This window comes from Cygnus atratus, chromosome 6 (genome assembly GCF_013377495.2).
Source record: "Cygnus atratus isolate AKBS03 ecotype Queensland, Australia chromosome 6, CAtr_DNAZoo_HiC_assembly, whole genome shotgun sequence".
Classification (NCBI taxonomy): domain Eukaryota; kingdom Metazoa; phylum Chordata; class Aves; order Anseriformes; family Anatidae; genus Cygnus; species Cygnus atratus.
Window position 1 is genome coordinate 7,593,069 of NC_066367.1, and position 21,636 is coordinate 7,614,704.

The window sequence follows — 21,636 nt, forward strand, 5'->3', positions numbered from 1 at the left end:
ATCATCCTTCCACGTGCTGACAGTCTTAATCCCTCAAGACAAAAGGGAACTGAAGGTGCTTGCTTTGCAAAATACAGACAGGGAAGGTTGAGTTAACAACAGTACCTTTTCTAAACTTTTACAAACTACCTGGTAATTAGCGATTGAAACCTTCTTGCACTGAGGAGGGAGAGGAATTCACATCTTCCATTTCATGGCTAACCACTAACCACTGTGCAAGGAAGCGGAAAGCGGTGGAAGGACTGGCACATACTCCCGCTGCATCTTTTGTTACCTGAGAAAACACTCAGCCAGTCCCATGACAGTTCTGATGGTGAGCGAAGGAGATCTCATCCTGCAGTTCCACAGCCAGAACTCAGCCATGCTCCTTTCTCCCTCCTGAAGTGCAGGAGCCTTACAGCACCCCAGGTCCCAACTGCTATAACATGGGTGCTGCTGGAGCAAAGCCCCTTACAGGGAACCAGACCTGAAGTGATGGACTGAGAAACCTGACACAAGCATTGGGAATGATGCCGCACAGCCCTTCCTGCTGCTCTTCTGACCTCAGTAACTTGACCTCACCTCAGATTAAACTTTTATTCATCACTGAGTACTGCTGAGAACCTATTAAGTGAATTTCCACTTTGAACCTGAACCTGAAGTCATCAGGAACCTTTCAATCCTGTACTAGCAGCAGTAGCTATTAATGCTGCTCCGCTGCACCCTGCACTAAACCACATACTGCCCACAAGCTCCCACTTGGGAAACAACGTTGGTAAAAATGCAAAGCAAAGGTTGGATCACCCCAAAAGACAAGTGTACCTACCAGTTGTTACACAGTTAAGCAAAACCACAGTTAGAGTCGCGTAAAGTCAGACTTTGTGTCGCTACTTTTGTGAAACCAGTGCTCTCCTCTCAGCTCTCACGCAGCACTGATGGTGCTATTGATTATGTTGTGCAGTAATTACGTGCTGTATGCCAACTACCTTGTTAAAACTGCCGGCTCCTCACTGCACTCGTGTTCGTTTCAAGCAATTATACTGGGGGAGAGTTGGTGCTGATATCACCAGCACATAATTTGCTGTCACATGCTGCCATCTGTTTATTTAGATCACAGATATACTATAACTACTTAATGCAAACTCATTCTGGCTGACAGAGAGGGGACTCCATCTGGCATGAATAATGCAACTTTAATCAGTAATAACGATTATTATGATTATTAAGAGGCTACTGGAGCCCTGTGCAGAAAGCTAACACATCCATATTGATTTATAAGAATGGAAGTTTAAAAAAACCAGGTGAGGTAAACAAAAAATCAAGGAACAACTTTCACAGAAGAGAGCCTTGAAATGACACAGTTTGTTTGCTGGGTTCGGTGCTCACTTCGCTGAATAAAAATGATGCCCTGGAACTGGGTGTTATAAACCCTGACCAACCGAACAAGCGGGAAGGAGAAAGGGCAAGGCAGGGAGTGCACATTTCCATACCTGTCTCGGCATGGCCCACACTGCAGCATCGCTGCTGGGGGAAGGTAGGGAGGAACCGCAACCCAAGGACAGCAGAGCCGCCGCCTCCTGCAAGGCTCCATTTTATGCCTGACCCTAACTTATGGTCAAATCTGACATCCGTCTAGCTCAAGGGGGCAGGGATTCAGGGAGAAAGCTACAAGGCTGGCAGCCTGACACAGGGAAAAGCATTGCACAGGCCACTTGCAGCCACGTATTCCTGAGGCAGAAGAAGGCACGAGTTCAGTTCTTTCTGCCCCAGACTTCCGCCTTCTTCCAAAATTTACTGTAGGCACTGGGCTTTCCTTTGCAGTTTGTGCACTGAGATAACGGAAGATACTTCAAGCATCCTTCCAAGAGACCTCTAACTAGAGAGGCCTCCCACACTTCTGCACAAATAACATTTAAAATGAAAATCTTCACATTTCAAACTCCTAGGTGCTGAGCTGATCCTCAGCAGGCAACCAAAATGTGCTCAGCCAACTCTACTCCTCCTGGAAATAAAAGTGATCCAGCATCTTCAATAATCATTATTTTTTTATTTAAAATCTTGCACGCATGCTTCCTGGTACATGACTTTGTTTGTCAGTGTCAGATGATCATTTGCATTTAAATAGAGATATTTAACAAAATAGCAAGAAAAGGCTGCCAGTTTTCCTTTTTCTCATTGGGAACTCAAAGTCTGTGCTTCATTGTTTTCACTTTTCTCAGCTGCACAGACAAAACAAGGAGCCGAGCTTGTAGGCAGCACACCTCTGAATTACATTACATGTCCTTTTGAAGGTCAAATATACCGAGAATTAAAGTCAAAAAACAAACTCCCTCCAAACAGTGTCTCTATATTGGTCTGTTTGTTCAAAAAGAAAAATAACTTTCTTTGCTCTCAGCAGGAACTGGTCCAGATTCTGCCCTCCAATAACTCAGTATTTCACCTGGTTTTCCCACTGTAATAAGGACAGATTGCTACCCATTAAAGATCAGCTCTGTAAATCTTATCACAAAAATAGTCCCATGGAAGTCAACATAAGTAGCCAGGAGCATAAGGAACATCCATGTGAGGAACAGTTCTCATGATTAGATCCGTATGCCAGGCTTAAACAATAATAAATCGATCAGCTCCGAGACTGACAAAGTCCTTACAAAAACTGTACTACTTCTCACAAATCTTTCCATATGTATTTCTTCTGATTTTTAGATTGCAGCAAGCCAACAGAGATTTGAGAATAAAAAATCAAACAATTCCTGGCATAAAATAGATGATTCCTTTTATTCTTTGTGTCTCTAAAATATGCCAAAACCTACTAACATATAGAAGCAACGTGTAGGCGTAAGAAATAATGAAGAAACGGCAAACCATGAAACTGCACAACTATTTTTCCTTTCATCTTGAGGCAACAGCTAATAAAGAGAGAGAATTCCTTCCTGTGATTTCCACCGCTGGTCCTTGGCATCAAGATGCTGAGCAAACTGCAGTCTTAATGGCAACCAGAGGGACCTAGGAACACTCAGTACTACTAGTAGAGCAGCCCAAACTGCGCAAAAGGAGTACGAGTTCACCTGTAACGATTCCTCACACATATTCTTATTATAATCAAATAGTGATTCAAGAATTAGCTGGAATTTGCCCAAAGAAAGATTTCTAATGGGCTCTACCTTGTAAGTGCAACCTTACCCATTCGCTAAATTCTTGCACATTAGTGAAGGCACATAAGCAAAGAATTTTTTTCTTTCCTAGTGATATATGGAAAGGAAGAACCTTGATCATTCTCCTGCCCTCTTTACAGAAGCGATGCTAGAGTATGGTTCTGCTCCTGAACAGTAGCACTGCTTGGAATACGTGATGACATTTGATTCAACAGAATGCAGAGGAGGAGGGAAGGAGTTAACAGGAGGCTTACATAATTTTTACAGACTTTGTTATGAAATCTAAACTTAGAAAGGGAAAATTCCCACTGGAACATGAGAATTAGTTTTGCTTTGGCAAATTCCATGCAGACAACCAATGGCTCATCTGCCCTTGGCCAATACTAATGCGACTTACCTTCATTATGGAGTTCAGCGCAGAGTACCAGTTGTAACTTCCAGGGCATTTTGTTTTATTTTTTTATTTGTGAAAGATGCCTCTACTCTTCCTGCCTCTGCTAGAGAAAGTCACCAGCAGAAAGCATTTGCTCGCTAGGCTGGGAAAGACCAAGGTTACTTTATCCTTGTGCTTTCCCAAAAATTGAGAACGGCTTTCCTTTGTCTCCAGACTGACTTTATTATTTGAGGAACAGTAAAACCACAGAGGATTAAGTTACTGACAAGACAAGAAAAATGAAGTCCTCCTCTTAACTCTTAGCTCAGTGTAGTACAGAGAACGCTGCTTCTTCCCCATCAGCTATCCCAGCTGCTTTAAGCAGACCTCTGTCTGTAGGGGAAGGAAAGCAGAAGTAAGAGAAAAAATGGTCTCACCTTGTACAATGCTTGCATTTATGGATTGCTTCTACCAGGTAAATAAATCATTAATAAATGTTAGCATATCTGTAACACACTGATATTGGAAGTGTGAATAAACAGCCAAAAAACCACGGTTTTCACGGTTACAAGCCATGGTTATAAGCAGCCTCTTTACTCGTCCAACAGTCTAAAATAATTAACTATCAAAACATCTATAAATCATTTATTAGCTTCTGTAAGCTACTTGTAATCTCATCCTTAACCTAAAAAATCAGTCTTGCAAAAATGCTAGAGACATCCCACAGATGTTTCTGGACATAACTCCCTCTAAGATGCACAAAGTTCCAGGTACACTCTGCAGTAAGACCCAGTCTCCTTTCTCCATTGCTTAGACGGGACAGAGGGTTTAAATAGGCTCGCATGTTGTATTTCTAAGCAGCTAAAACTCTTCAGTTATGTGTGAAAAGATAACACAATCAAAATATAATTCAAACACCACGGCACAGCATTAATGAGAATTAAAGATACTATTGTTGTGATGGATTGTTCTGCCTTTATCAGGCTGTAATGCCTTCCGTGTCCTTGTCTGGCAATTCCTATTGTCACACACTCATTCATTCACACTTCTTTGTTAAGTAAAAATCATTTTACATTTTCTACCAGCCCTGAGCTAGCCATCAGATCTCTTCTATTGATTTGAAAGTTAATTACCTAACACAGACTCACACGTTTCAGGATTTCCTTCCTTTATGGCAGAAGAGAGATGCCTCGTAAGAGAAAGTATAGCTTTCAGTAAAAGAAGAAAGCATCTGATAGGAATATCTAGCGCTCGTTTTCTCCTCCTCTCTGTGGAAGAGTTATGGGATATAGAAATCTAAGGGCCCGATCCTCTACTGCCATCAAACTATGTTGCTTTCACTGATTTCACATGAGCTCACCTCGGGGTGTTATCGCCATATAGTTTTCCAACATGGGATTAGAAAATCCCATAAAATCCAGGCTTTTCTCTAACAAGCTGTTCTTGCGCTAAAATTGTTACTTTTGTTGTGGTAAATGGCAGCATGTTGACTGACCTTTCCATCTCACACCTGTATCACTGCTTCTACCCCGAAGTCTTCATGTCCAGTACAGGTACCCTGCACAAATGCTGGAGGTGTCCCTTTACAGTGAAAACTTGTTTGGACCCATGAGCTGAAAGCAAACTGCTAACGATCATTTCCAACGGGGACTTCCAAGTCTGCCATTCAGCCCCATTCAACACCTCTCTCTTCCCCTCGGCTTCCTCGGCAGATAGGAAGAGAGATGCACACAAACGGAGAGGGACTTGGGCACAGGCAGCTGAAAAGAAAGTGGCATGGGAAATAGGTCTGCGAAATGAAAACAGTCCAAGAGATAGGCACTGAAAGAGCACAGTGAGAGATATGGGGACAGCACAAGGGAAGGCAGGGGAGAGGGAGCAGAGATAAACACAAACCAACCCAGAAGAAAACAAAACCTCTGAAGGGGGATGCATTTTCGAGAGTAATGTCTGATGGAGACAATGCTCGCATGCGCACAGGGACTGGGAATCTGTAGAGAACTCTGAAATTACAGAGTATCGCTAGATACGCTGGTGGCAGGCACTTTTGATTTTAAGAGAGATTGGCCACCAGAGGTAAAGGAATAAATGGAAAGCCAAGAAGAGCGTGTCAGCAGCACTGAACAGGCTCAGGCCAGTGAATCTGTATTTATCACTGACAGCTCCGAGCTGATAGCAAGCTCTCTGTAATGTGACTTCAGCTGCTACAGAAAAATGTCTTCAGGCCACAGTAACGACTACAGGAAGGGACCTGAGGGGGGTAATGAAGACACTAGTTATTTTTCTCTGCCTAGAACTGACAGCACTGGTAAGGCTGTACAACTTGATGCATTAATTGGAGGTTTACTCATCCACACAACATAAAAACGTTCACATATGACATAGTGTAAAACTTTACACTGATTAAGCAATTAGGAGCTATTAATTATCACTGCTTATAGCTGTTAGCACAGAGCAATGTAAGTGAATTCCCCCCACTGTGGTGGTGAATTAGCTCCAATCAGCATCAAATGCATTTCTGAACACACACATAGGGATCCCAAGCAAATTGGGAGACACAGCCAGAAGGCAAAAAGGATAGGTCAAGTTATACCTGCTGCTTGGCAGGCTCATCAAGAACAACAAGCCCTCAGGAATCTTCCCTTGTAATCATTACTATTAAGAAAATATATTCCCCTCCGTGAGCCATAGATAACTGCACAGCCTCGCACACTTGCAGCAGGACATCTGCTACTAAATGGCCAGGCAGCCCCGTTCCTGGCTAACAGGGGTCTACACTGGGATGGACGTGCAACACCATCCCTCATCAGGCCATCCCCACAGCACACAGAGCAGCAACCGTGGATCCCTTCAAAACCCAGGGGGATTGCTCATTTTGCTTCTCCTCTGCGCAGAAGGAGGGTGATGTTCCAGCAGCTGCAGCTACTACCCTTACCAGCCCAAAAGCAGAGAGCTGGTACAGCACACGACTGCTCAGTCCTTACGTGCACAGATTGCCTACCTACAAGGCAGCCGTAGCAATGCCTGACTTGGGACACCCTCACTCCTCCTTGCTCCGAGATACACCCAGTGGCTCGCAGCCCCGGTGCTTCTTATTCTGGCCCACAACAAGGGCTGCTTCAGTCTGTGGCATGGCGAGGCACGATTCAAAAACCACAAACAAGCCAGGCAGCAGCAGACTCCTACTGACAGCAATCACGTGTGCCCATCATCACGCTCTTACACCATTTTAACATGGAAAGCTGAGGTGCAAGTTTATGATGTCCGCTTGTGCCTACCTTAGTGTCTGTAATAAATCTTAAGCCAGATCTCTTTCCTCAGATGCACCAGCAAACTTGCTGCCTGATGCCTAATCTTGGCTGAAAGCTGAAGGATGCAAATACGGTTTCTTTTTGGATGCAGTGTGTAACACTGGGAGAGAAATCTCAGTGCTGTTAGAGGGGATTTTTCAAAGGAGGTGCTCAGCAAACTCAAGACACATTAAAAAGTAAATGCCAAAGCTGGGGGTGTTTAAGTGCTTGTCTAATACCAACTCCTCCACCCCTCAAACAGATCAACTAAGTCAATACCGCATAAATCAAAATAATGCCCTGTAATAATGTTCCTGTAATGCTGCCAAAGCAGTAATAAAGTTTGAACAGAGGGGCATACAGTTTTCATTTTTTAAACAAAGTAATAACTTCAGAGAAAGGAAATGAGAAGTTAGAATTGAATTGGCTTTTAAAATTCATTTTACTTTTTCTTGATGCCATGTAATATTTGGAGAGTCTGACTGGGGGCAGTTAGGTGCACTGACATTTTAACGAACTTTTGACTCAGCCAGATGGAAACACTAGAAAGGAAGTCCCCAGTCCCATGAAATTTGGAGTCCAGTTTTAAACAAATTCTGGATAAATATCACAGTATGCTTATTCAAACATAATTGTTTATTCAAACTGTATCTGTGGCTGTCTAAACAAAAGTGATTATTGCAAAACAATAACTGGACAACAGAAGCCCTTTCTTTGTAGGAAAACAATGCTCGGGTATATACTCTACTATTTACATTCAGTGTTTGCAATCCACAAATGTACAATGAAAATAATCATGCAAACAGATTTCAGCATGCAATTTCCTGGATAATCTTCAGTTACCAGAGCTCTGCACAGAGATGACCCTGTGGACATCCTACAACTGTCACAGAGATGTAACGCAATGAATTGGGTAGGAAGCCAAACTTTATACATAGCCATTTGTATAAAACAACTTGAAAACCCTGAATTACCTTATCCTGTAACTATTCTATACTTTTCGACTATGCTGTAACACTTCACTAATGATGGTTTTTATGAGGTTTTGAAAGTAAATTACAAGTTCCTACAAGGGGACCAGAAAGAAGACTTAAGAGCTGTGAAGGACTCATTCAATACTGGCTCACAGAGATGCGAACATGGAGCTCCTACACACAGGCACAGTGTGTGTGTGACGGGCTGCAGGTGCACAAAACACACTCCTTTTTTTGCTTTCCTACTTTGTACACCATGCCCATTGCTTAGACAGAAACTTCCCTCCAAGTCACTCAGCATGTGAACGCACAGCACTGCCCACTTTCCTGCAGGAGGCAGAGGGGATCAGAAGGAACCTCCTGAAACAGCCATGTATTCGTGCAGCCTGCTGGTCCAAGCTCTTGAACCAGGCTGTCCATGAAAGCTGGACAGGAAGGTTAGTGACAGCGCCGAGATCTTCTACTAAAATAGACGCGTGGGACAAAATCCTACAAAAACGCAGATGTGACAGCAGCAAAAGCTTGGGGTGTTTATGTGTGTCATGAGAGCAGCAGCCTGCCAGGAGATGGCCATCATGAGGCCAGCCGGCCAGCCCCCACGGCAGCCCCCTCAGTGCCGTGGAGCAGCACGCCTCTCCTGGCGCCCCGCACAGCAGCACGAAGTGAGCTGGCTGAGCTGGTGGCTGGGACGTGCATCTTGCTCAGCGAACAACAGACAACTTCAAAAGGGTGGGAGGCGTGCAGCAGCTTCAAGAACTGGTAGATGCAATTAAGCGACTGATTTTATAGACTTTCTTTTCTTCCTCTTTCCCTAAGCAGCTCTTCAAAGGCAGCTAGCTAGAGCAGCTGCAGCTTGCTGTGAAAGACCAATTCCACCCACCCACCCACTCACTACAAATCTGCCAATTACCATTCAATTAGACTATTTTAACTATTCCGAGTATTTGGGGTTTATTTCCTACTTTCAAGAAACACCGGTGTTTGTGATAAAGCAAGCTGCTTATAATGGAAAGGGATGCTTTCATTTAAACTAAAAGTCTCCCCCTTGTGTAATACAGTGTTTAAACGCCAATCTGCTTACAAACAGGTGGCATACAGTAATATGTTAAACACACACAGGTTGCCCTTAAAAGATAAGTATTTACCAAGAGTTGCCACACGCTACTACGTGGAGCACTACTTAAATTCTATAGCTACAGAGCAAGTACCACTTTGTAATATTTTTTATACAGTGGCACGATAATCTGTCCCGCTTGATGGGTGACTTTCTCCCCACAGCTGCGGTAAGGAGGGGAGATTTTTCATTGCAAAGAGATGCTTGTGTCAGAGCTTCTTCGGAAACTGTTAATTGTGTCTTTCTCAGTGCTATCCTTTCTGTGCCCATTACTCCTTAAGATCCCTGACTTTGTAGCAGTTCCCTTGCCAGATCCCTGGATTAGGCTCCAGCAGCCTAAGGACTGCTGTCCCTCATGCCATTATTTATTCGCATTAGCCAGGTATGCTTGTGTTTGTTACTTCTTATTCAGCGAACTCAACTGTTAGAGGCATCGTATTTCCATTAAATGCCATGTCGGTATGCCTTTCAAATCTGTTTCAAGGACATTCACCAATTGACAAATCCCTTCTGAAAACACTGGCTGAAGGTATTTATTAGGAAACTAAACTGATTCCCTTTATTCAAAACACACTATTCTGAGTTGATGAAAACATTACCATCACCTTCAGGCAGTTCAGCTTTCTATACCAAAGCAAAACAAGTCCTACATCTCATGTATTCCTCCATCTCCAGTTATATAACCTGGCAAAAGCTATTCTTTAAAATAAATTCCTTCTGTTACTATATATGTCTTTCATTTCCAGGTAAGTAAACAAATTCTGTCCTGACTGGAGATTCCTTAATGGTAGGAAAAGCAACCTCCATGTACACTGAACAAAAAGCGGTTGCAGGACTTGCTGGCTGCCTATATTCAGCTCTGATTTAAATTTTCTTTCCAACTGAGATATCCATGAAACTGTAACTGCTGCTTAAATGCCATGTTGCAAGCCTTTGAAGCGTGCTCCACACAGAAGGAGCTTTCACAAAACGGTTTAGTTATTTGTGGCTTTTTACCTGAAAGAACAGCTTCTCCTCCTGGCTTTGCCCTGGTGACACCTGCAGCAAGGAATGTATTCTGTGCCGAGACCACCTCTCTGCAGAGGCCCCATTTGCTGGTCTCCAAACATACATTTAAAATGTTAATTGAACTTCAAGTAATAACCTCAGTGAAAGGTTATAATTTAACCAGCTCCGCAGTAAAAAAAGTCTTCAGCACATACTTTCTGGAATGCCATTTACTCTGTAGGTAGTTTCCAATTTAGATGTACACCAGAAATGATATGCTAGCTATTCTGAAAGCTGGCTTTAAGCATGAATTAGTCACTTTCCTTCCTTCCTTTAGCCAGGATACAGAAACATACTGCTGTTATTCTGGCCTTCTTCAGAGCAAAATCCTTGTGCTTCGAAAAAGAACACAAAACCTTGCAGGACTGACTGGACAAAAGGCAGTTAGCTGACATGTGCCCCGGTACCAAGGGCTAGGGGGTTGATCTACATGGATTCACAATAGAACATGAGGCATCTCCCGGTCTAAAGGAAAGCTTTCCACGTTCTTTTATCTACACAGCATTCAGCTCTCCCGAGTCTTAACTAACCAACGGCATTTTTGCTGTGACACCCGAGGAAACGGGCCCCATCCTTGCTCCCACGCTGACACCTGACTCCCAGAGTTACCAGGGTGGCTTCCAGATGGCAGCAAATGAGGACTGGTCCTGCCCGAGAGCGTTCTGAATGGTCCACTTGGAAAAGCTGGTGTGCACACATCTAACTTGTCACACAATTCAGCCACAGCATACCTGAGAACTTGTGGAAGGGTGGTATTTTTGGGAGAGATTGCAAGGATCTGAGGTACCCCTGTTCTTCATAACTATCACATAATTAATTCAGAATTAATTACCCCATGGTTTGAACCAAGTATAAATTTCCAGATACACCACTAAGGTAAAAATAATCCTCTTCTACTGTTGAGACTACTCGTACCAAAAGTGAGTTAGTGTGCCCTGTAACCAACATGGCCACTGCTGAACACTACACCAGGGGCTGGCTACCCTGCAGACCTCCTTCTGCAGCTGTAACGAACGGCTGGACACAAATCTACCCACTTCCCTTGCCAGCCACTCCAAACACTGATTTCTATTACCTGATGGAGAACAGAGCTTTAACACTTACACAAAATCCCATGCAAATATTAACTCATGCATTTTGCTGAAACACCTTATAAGAATACACAATGTATGCTGAAAGGCATGTACAGTAACTACATGGCTGATTTCTACTATGTCAATTTAAAAACAGTACGGGACTTTTGGCCTCAAAGTAGGCTGGCATAGAGAGACAATTTTACCGAACTAAGTTTTTAAGAAATTGTCCCCATTTCAGCAATATTTCAGGGTATCCTTCTGAAACTGTATTACTCTTTTTGCTAGCATGTGGGAAACTCACAGGAGAACATGGTCCAAAAAAACCCTCCGGTATCAGGGCCAATGGCATAACAGGTTAACCTAAATAAAACAACTCACAAAGAGAGTATAAAAGAATAAAAGAGGAAGGAAGAAAAAAATTTTACAGAGCCAGCACTGATTTAAATCAACAGAATGCACCCTGTACAGAGCCGGGTATGTCGAACAGCTGTACTGCTTCCAAACGCACATGCACCCAGGTAAGGTCAGTCGCAGCCTGGGGTGTCTGCTGCAGGAGAATGGAGAGCTGACTTCAGAAGCCACTGTGCAACTGGCTAGTCCATTTTCTGTTCCTTTAATTAAAATGCAAAGCACTGTCTAACTGGTAAACATCTAATTAGATTTTTGTCTATGTTTCAACACTAATAAAACACGTGAAAATGCATTTAAGTGCCAGCTAATTGGGGATTCTCCAAAAGTAGCTGTAAATGAGCAATTACAATGCAATTGGGGTGTGGTTCCCCAGGGATCAGCCAGCACAGGACTGATGCTTTTTAATATTCCAGACAAAAGTTCAGAAATTATTAGAAAACCCCAAGCAATAAAACATACAGGTGACAGGAAGACTGAAAGCCCAGCAAATAACAGTGAAGAGCATCCAGTATTACAGAGGCAGCCAGGCTGGCTGCTGGTAAGCTGGGGTCCCTCACACCAAACACCTTTCCTACAGCCAACTGTAAGCCTGCACACTTCAGAATAAAGTGTACAGGCTACATTTTCTGGAAAATAGGGAGTCTCTAAAACACACAGGTATCACAACAGACTATCAGGATCCTCACATGAAGCTCAAACACAAAGGATACAATTTTAACTTCCACGGGGTATTGGTTAAATTACTAATAAAACACTTTGTATGCTTTGCTTTCCCCCTTCTGAAAGAACATTGGAAAATATTTTACATCAAAGAGCAACTGAAATTATACTAGATTTGGAAAGAAATTCCTCACAGTGTGAGCCACGAGACCCTCTATCTGTTTAGCTTATGAAAAAAAGATCAAGAGGTGAGCTGATTGATTACGCTGTACAAGCCGCTACTGCGGGGAGAAAACACTGGGTACTCAAGAGCTCGTTGAGCTAGTGAAGGTGTAACAAGCACTAACATCTGGAATTTAAAACTGTGTTCAAATCAGACATAAAGGCACCTAGTGTTATTTCTTTTAACAGTAGGGAAGTAATAAACTTCTTGAGGGACAGCTATGACTTCTGTAAAGCTTCAGGGCAGTGCCAGGAGGATGCATAGGGCCGAAGCCCCACGCTCGTGCAGCCAGGGACTCTAGGATCTTCATCCCCTCCTGGGGTCAGGGCTGCAACTCAAAGCCAGGTTGGAAGTTATGCCAGGCTTCAGAAAGCTACTGCGCTCAACGCCAGTCAAACGGATGGCATTCCAGGTCCTCTGCAGAAAGGAAATCAGAGCTAGTGATGTTTCAAGGTTTCTTTTGCCCTTAAGAAATCTATGAATCAGTAAGTAAAAGAGAGGAGAGAAATTTTAAAGGAGTCTTTCCGTTGAATACAACATGGGATTTATTGAATCACAGGTACACAGCTGAAGACTAAGACTTTTCTTCCCATGCATCATGTTAAGAATGTAGAACTACTACTGCATAACTCAGAAGCTGTGGTTTTATGGTATCAGGTGGAATTAGATAGAAGGCAGTGACAGAGAAGGACGATGTTATGAATAAAAAGTGACTGAAGTTTCTGCTTGAAAAAAGTTCTGCAGATCTCAGGGCACTTCAGAATCTGAGCAGAAACTCCAGTTCAGGACAATACTTGAAACTGGGCCCAATTTTCAGAGTTTGGTTGAAGCTGGACATCAGTTAACTTTTGTCCTACGTTTTTCTGAATAGTTTGTTATAAAGCAGCAATTTTTTTAATCTTGAAAATGGCAGGTAATCTTTTAATCGTTATTACACAGACAGTTACCAGCTCCATCATGAATATGCATCCATAGATTTCAGTATTTTTAAATGCATTGTTGATTTATTTCAATCTATGCTATTAGCTACACCCAGTGACCTCAACTTGGTAATTCAAACCCTCTGGGCTTTTCTGCGAAACAAGAACTCCATGTAAAGCTGTGCTGAAAATTCTGATTTAATACTACAGTCCTTGTCAAAACCTGCAAAGGAGCTCAGCTGGAGCAATGGGGTTCCAGCACACTTCCTGCTCCGACTGAACCAAGGAGGTCAGTGAGGACGCTGAGGACACGGATCAAAGCAGCTGAGTTTTCAGGTGTGCTGCGCTTAGTCTCAGGCTGATCAGAGAGGAGGAGTTCTACCAATGTCAAGTCATTTCAGGCAAGAAGTTTACTCCTTATTCCCTGCTTTATTTCTTGCACCATTGTGGGGAGCTGCACCTTGGGTTTCCAGCTCCAAAGGGCAGATCCCTACCTCTTTAATTACAGGACCAAATCCAACATCTGGATGTGGTAACAGCGGAATGTGGTCTTGGAAGTGTGGCTTCAGCATGCCTGGCTAATGCCTGAATTCATGGCTTACTTTTGGAAGGAGAGAAGACAGATTTTCTGCACTGAAGAAACAAACTGAGTAACATAGACCTAACAGGAAAATTTCGTTCCTTGGACAGTTAAGCATTTTTGAGACTCCCAAGTGCCACGTGTGCCTAGCTTAGAAACCTCAGGTTGAAAACATTGTTTTCAGTAAATGGAACTGAAGGCTATTTTCAATTACAATTAACTGTAAAAGCTTCATCTGCAAGATACCAGTCTGGAAAGGCTCTGCAAACAGTAAATACTCGTAATATCTCAGCACATGAGTCAAAATGCCAGGCACAGAGGAACCTGTCCTCAGAGAGCTGAAGTACACATGGCCCCTAGTACAACATTTGTTTATGACACTGCAGCAGTACACACTGAGCTTTACACGCGCAGCCACCGGCTCTACTCATCTTAACAGTAAGACCGTGTAAATTCCAGGGCTTCTAACATGAGCCTTTCTGCATGCATTTGATCAGAACATGGAGCAACATGTAGAACACATTTTAGGTTAAAGAACAAGAAAAAGGTGAAGCAGCATTTAGGATTCAGATGTCTACAGCACTCCTACTATCGTGGTTAAGACACTAAGGCATTTTCAACTGGCTTCTTAACACTGATGTGACAATGAAAGAAGGGAATTGGAAGAATCTGCATCCCTGGAGTTCACTGGCCATATCCTCTTCTGCCTAGCATTGATCTAAATGAAGGGGAGTGCCAGAGAGCTGGCAGATCCAAGGTATGAAACAAGCACAGAGACAGAGGACTGATTTTATTTCAAAGCATTTTCATTCCTCTCCACCCTTTTGTCTTCTTCCTCTGCTGATTGCTGTGGAGCAGCAGGGAGGGCTGCAAGTGAAATTATCCCTGAAGTGGGACCATAATCAGCTGTTCGTTTGGCTGGGGAAGAGAGCACCGGCAGGCAGCTTGCAGCACTGGCTACTGCAGCAGGGATGAGGCAGGAAGAGCACAGCTGAGGCCAGGCACATGCAGGCTGGTGCACCAGTGCTCCTGGTAGGACTGGAGTCCGGTCTGGCAAAGTCGAAAACCCAGCAGGTGCTGCCAGGCTCCTCTCTGAAGGTGAGCCCTTGTTCTGGAGGACCTTAGGGGAGATTTCATGTCTGTTACTCATGGCTGGAAGCAAAACTAACAATGCTCCAATACTAAATCATGTTTTTAGGAGCTGCCCAAAGTATTAAGCATCTGACTCTGACACTCATGCCAGTTAGCATCCTTTTGTCCCTACAATATTCTCTGCCAGGGAGGCCTACGGAGGTGGTCACTGTGAAATAGCCCTAACAATTTCTGGGGCAAATGCTATTCCTCTGTTCATAGCAGACAGGGATAAACATGACACGTAGGTTGATCCATCTACCAGGGTCTTACGTCAGCACATGTTTACACAGACTTTCCTAAATGGCTACTAGTACTGATTTTGTTGAGCTTGACACGCAAGATCTGGCTGGTTTACATTCACAGATGGATGAAGCCCCTCTGACAGACCTCTTCCCTTTCCTGTGAAGGTTTTCAGAAAAGCAGTAAAAAAACACTCATTCTTTTCAAGATACTCTGACAGAGAATGTCCCAGAGGGCCTTCCCTGACATCTTTTGCACTTAGTGTATTCTCAGTAACACCAAACAACGTGTGCTTACTAAATTCCAGTGGACTTAGTCAAGATTTGCATTTGATAGAGGCACCTGAGACTTCAGGCAATTTAATACGTTTGTGTAAAATAAACAATAAAAATATATGCTGGATCCAAAAAGCATGACTCACAGTCTAAGCAGGAAAGTACCAAAGACTTTGTGATGCACTGAGCATCACTTGCAGCAGTGGAAAAATAGTAAGGCTGGGCCCAGCAAGCACCCACACTGCTTCACAGATTCTGAAAAGTGACATGTGAGCCAAATTTGAAAAGCATGTACCTTACTTAATGATACTCTATAGAGATTTCCATTCTAGGGTTATAATTCAATGTTCATTTCTCTAAATCACTTCTGTACCAGCAAAAGTAACTTGCCTTTATTGTTTCATAAACTACCATTGTAACATATTCCCTTTCTCTACCTCTTGACAGGTAGTAATAAGGTTCCACCATTCTTTGAGTGATTTTATTTGAAGGCTTTATTATATTTATGTATATATTAACACACACACAAGAAATACACACACACACACAGACAGCTATTTAATTTTAGGTGTTTCTAAATGGTGATCCCTGTGCCTAAATTCTTTGTTTCCCAAAGCCTTAACAACTTTGTTAAACCATCTTACCCATTTTTGGACTTCTGTATAACAGGGTTTAGATTTTCACCTATGTAAGTTGTGAAGACAAAAATAGTTTGGATTAGCTAATTAAATAAAATTTCACAGGACTTGTGAATACAATTGAAATAGAATCCACTTTCTTGGAGAAGGAGACTTATGCTTATTAAATTAAATACAGTCCAACTGGGCTCTTCTCAATCCCAAATAAGGGAAATAAAATTTGGGTAGCTGTCTTAAAGAAGTTGCCTTACTACACAGCCCTCAGTCTGAAATAATGCTGCTTATCAGGATTATCAAACACAAATGGCAAAGCACAAAATGTTCCTCCCTATGTTTCAAAGCAGCTCAAAAGGAATGATTAAAAAAAAAAAAATGTCTCCAGAAAACTGGACTGAGATACATACATTCTTTTATCCTGCTGGGGGAGCTAGCATTTGCCTTTATTACTTTCTGGTTGTGATTCCAAAAGTACTCAGCGCTGACCTTGTTCTGATTCCTCTGGAGCTACCAGCAGAACTTTTGCTAGCTCAGAAAGAAAGTATTGATGTTGGTTGCTTTTTTAAAAGAGCTTATTACCTTGGTATTGCAAAAGCATTTGTCTTGAGCTGGCAAAGGTTAAAAGAAAACCCAATAACAGAACAAAACAGAATAACAACCAAGTCTTTTTCGTGTTGAAGTAATGATTCATAAAAGGCTACATACCGACATTCCTTAACCTTCAAAGGCTTTATTAGTTCTGCTTAGAACTGATCATCACCAGTGATGAGATTTTTAATATGCAAATAAGATAGCTGGCTGCGTTACAACTATGTCAGGTTTCCAGCCAGAAGGCAGAGGAGTTGAGCCTCAGCTCTGGAGCTGGCAGACCCAGGACAAGTAGAGTTTGGCAGGCTCCCGCAGGAAGCTGTGTCTCACGTAGCTCTGCTCTTTATTTGCGGGTAGCAGGTGAGACATACAAAAGCAAGCTGTCCTTACAGAAAACAATTATACCATAAAACACTTAAAAATCAGTTAAAAATCATTTGCTGCTTACAAATTATGGGGATTCATCCTATGGCCTTTACCCAGAGTTTTATCTTTTTGTTTAATTCCTAACATACTACTGAAGGATTTAAATTCTTTCTTGGTTGTTGTGGCAGCTAGAGACACAATCAGCGATTTATACATCCTTGAGGGACACACCTCAGGATATGGCAAGCAACCCAGAATGTCCCTTTATCCAGAATGCCCAGAACAATGTCTGCTGTGGTATTGCGCCTGACATCGGATATAAACTTCTTCCCAGCCGATACCTGAACTTCAATCTCAATACATCCTGAGGGTACTGTTTAATGGCATGATAATCATTTTGAATACACTTTGCTGTACCAGGGAATATTTAACCTAAACACTTTGTACTGCTGTATCACTAATGAATTCACTATTGCTCCAAAAATCATCAAAATACTACTGGAGGTGAGTAACTCCAGGGAAGGGAATTAGGGAAACAGGCCAAACAGATTAATGGCATTATATAGATACTCCAAGTTCAAAAAAGAGAGTATTAAAACAGAGAACACACTAAAACCAGAAATATTGGCTGTATTGTAAAGACCACCCCACCCTCTGAGTATTCTGTTTCTTTACCAGTACACACAACACAACAGGCTAGCTGTATCTTTGAGGTTAATTTCTTATCTAAAGTCAGAATAGCCGTGAGCTTGTACCATAATTACTCCAGCAGCTAATTATGATGCCATAGGCAGAACACTGTGACTCAAGGACCAGACTGAGCAGCAGGAACAAATGCAAAACAAACAATAACGTCTGTGCTTCCACAGTAGCACAGTAGCTTTAGCAATAAATAGAAAAAAAAGAATCTGCACAAGAGAGAAAGCAGATGAGAGAAAATTCAGAAAATGCATGATGTTCACAAACACGCTTTACAAAGTGTTTTTAAGATTAGACTAAGTGTTCCTATAAGCAGCACACAAACTTCGAAGAATGCAGTAGGAGGGGAAAATTTACAAATACAATTCTCCATAACAGAGTATCAGGGAAAAACTTGTGGTCATATTTATACTGTGTCATGCTGTGCTGATGACAAGACAAAGAATTAAACTGATACTTACATCCCGAGCTGCCATTCGTTGGAACCAAAGTGAAGTTGGAGGCCCAGGGGTTACGCACAATATCCTGCCAATGAATGGTGTCTGCGAAGCAAAGAAATTTGTTCTGGCCAACATACACCCCTCCATTCAGTATTTCTGCACAAAAGAACAAGAGAACATAGTTATAAAGCTTTAGACATACAGCTAATTAGGTTTATTGCCACTGTGTGTACTGGAGAGAGAGGGCACAAAATTCAAATGCAAAGATTCTTACAGTAACCTCACCTAATACTTCGAAAACTGGATGGCAAGTAACATACAGTATTTGTAAACAGGAACCATTTATTTATACACCGAAGAAACCTGATGAAGACAGCCACACAACTGCTAGATGATTTACTGGGCTTACTTGTTGCTCCAGTGTAATCGTGTGTAAGTGTATTGTTATTCGTGGGTAAAATAACTCTCAACATTTAACTGACTTTAAAAAGCACAAGCAGTCAATCATACTATGCTGCATTGCATTAATACATATGAATACTTAAAGCATATAGTAAACTGATACACTCTCCTGGGGTAAGAATTTTCTGATCCCGGAGTAAATAAATAAGGAGGGTTCATTTGTCAGGATGTCTGGAAAAGCACCCCCCCTGACCACACTGCCCTGCTGGTCAGCTCTGCAGTCCACTCTCTTCTGGCTCACACATTTTTTTCTATCAATGAATCACTATCAACCTTTCAAATTTCGTAGGACTTCCTTCTCATCAAACTTTTAGTCATAAATCCTATTTGAAAAGTCAATACAGAGACCATGTTCTTCTATTAATCCCAGGCATCTACCTATGCAGGTTATAGCGACAGAGCGAGTCAGGGCGACAATCACAGCCAAAGCAGGACCCAAACTCACATCCTAACTTTTTTTAATGCTACAGCATCTATATTCCTTCGTCACAAAACACAGGCATTTCAATTTCCTGCCTCTTCAGCCGTGAATCTACTTTCTGAATTTCAAGACTGACCGTAAGTAGTTTCAAAACTGCAAAAGTGACTCAAATTTAAACATGAAATGCCTGTTTTCCAGAGAAAACTGTATTTTTTAAGTTCCCTCTTCCCAAATACTGTGATCCCAAACCCCCACTGAAACATCTTGCTGGGAGCTTTGCATCTGAGGGAGATGGTTTCTGAGCAGATGGAAGTTCCCATGATAGGCCATCACAAATTGGGGGGGGAGAGGGTTCTTTGAAGGAAATTTAAAAATTTGATAAGTACGGAAAGGTATTAGTGATCATTTCTCTATTTGGATGTGGGTTTTCCTTTTTTTTTTTTTTTTCTAAATCATGTTTATTGTGTTTATATCAGTTGGTTTTTAAAAAATAGCTTGTTGCCCTACCTCGAAGACTTGATTTGTCAAATCTCAACATAAAAATGATCTTATGGCTGTTAGATGTAGCACTGGGGTCTCCTTTGGAGCAGTAACTTTTTTTTCACCCTCTACACTCTTGCTCATATTCAGCATTCCTCTTTTTAACCTGGCTCCTGTATTTCCAAAGCAGAGGATAATCCTTGTGTCTTTCACTGAGGTTAACAGGAGCAATGCAGCTAAAACCTCACGCACCGCTTAGTGTCAGAGATTCCAGCCTCAGCTGAGAAATGTTGAAGGTTAGCTACTAATGGCACTTTGCAATGACATTAAGTGGTGCTATACAGCCAGGAGTGTCACACTTCTTACAGAGACATTAAGAGTGAATCTCGACTACCGTGGCAATGACTAGGTTGTCTGATAGTCCTCACCTCCCACAAAAACCTTTAAAAGCTGTAGAGGGAATACCGAATACCAACATTGACCAACAAGGAAGGAATTACTGTGTTTTTCTTTTAATATTTGAGTTTACAGGCCACGGCATGTGGAGGAGGTAGCCCCTAAGAAAAGAATTATTAAATAAAGGATCATCTGTAAATACATCTTTCCACCATATTAATCAGTTCACAGTATTAATACCTATTTCTTAGAAATCTCTGGTTTAAAAGCTTGGCTTTTCATTGAAAAGGGGCTTAAAACCAAAACCTGTAATAATAATCTTGTACAGAAGAGAGTCCACATTAGAGATATAGCAATGATCTATCTGTATGATATTCTTATGATCCCTGAAGAAAAAAAAAAAACAAACCCATACAGCATCTGTTCGCAATTCTGCTCAGGGGAAAAAGTGGGACTCAGAAGCACACTTGAAAACATGATTAGTGATGATTTCTCTGTGTCGTCCCAGCTACACAGGATTAGCTAATCCATGATGGCCCAGATTTTGATTAAAAATAACATCTAACAAGCCATGAAAAACTGAAAAATCTACATTCAGAGCTTCTTAACCACTTGCACATGATTCCAAATAGTGTCACTATCAATCGGTACATCTGAACACCTGCCGCTGGCATAATTTCTGCTTTTTAGAGCATTCACTCATGACAATACCTATCAAATTTTCTCTTTTCTCCAAGGAACTTTGATGTATTCTTGTATATCAGGCACCATCTCACTCTAAAAATAATTCTAATAGTTTCAGTTTGTGGAGAAATAAGTTTTTCAGCATAAAAGTGACCAGAAACTGGCCCCTCTTTACCAAAAGCTTTCCCTGTGGTTTACTAGGAGCAAACATGGGAAATGCTCTGACTTCCCTCATCACTGAATAAGAAACATTGTACCTGTCGTTTGAGCCACAAAACCTGATGTGATGTATTTTTCCCAAACAGTACCATTTTTTACAGGTGACGGGATTAAAGTTTACAGGTCTATTCACGTGGTGATGTTCTGAGAAACCTGGGCTCTTACAGACTTATTAAATAACCAGGAACTCAAAGTTTAGTACAATCCTTAAGGTGCTTTTGCTCAACTCTTCCCATTCTGTTGGATCCAAATCCAGTCTCCTTCTGCCTTCCTTCCCCGCCTGCTATTCCACTTTCCTTTATGCAAAGTCCTCGGCATGTGTAAATCAGCACAGATGTACTGGCTACACTGAATTAACAACCTCAAATGCATTTTGCACTTCTCTGCCCTCTCTTAGCACGAACAATGCCTGGAAATACCTAATAAACCCCATTACATGTTAAGCAAATGAAGCACAAATGTAATCAATATACAATGGAGTTACTGTATAATGAACTCATCATCATAAAGTCATCATCTCCTTTTAATTTACAGCACTGCAAGTGAGAGAGAAAGTTAAACAATAAACAGGAGGAGAAAGGCAGGGATCTCTGACTACGCAGCTGAGCTAGGGAATGAAGCCAGCAGAAGAGCACTTCCTTCTTCTCATGCAACAGCAGAGGAGCCTTCCTGCCTTCAGAGGCTGCAGGAGGAACCAGAACAAGTCTACCAGTGGATTTTCTGATTTCTCCTGTGAAGAAGGAAGCCAGTTCCTGCCAAGAAGCACAAAAAAGGACCGTTTGCAGTGACATATACCTT

The 21,636-nt window shown here is 42.1% G+C and overlaps 1 protein-coding gene across 3 annotated transcripts in view; it reads right to left on the reverse strand.

The window, feature by feature from the left end:
* Positions 1-21,636, reverse strand: part of ERBB4 (erb-b2 receptor tyrosine kinase 4) — a 574,171-nt gene that overhangs the window by 177,187 nt on the left and 375,348 nt on the right. For all 3 annotated transcript variants that reach the window (XM_050711632.1, XM_050711633.1, XM_050711631.1), the window contains exon 4: positions 18,198-18,332. In XM_050711632.1, the coding sequence (XP_050567589.1) occupies positions 18,198-18,332 (135 nt within the window). The remainder of the gene's footprint in view (positions 1-18,197; positions 18,333-21,636) is intronic.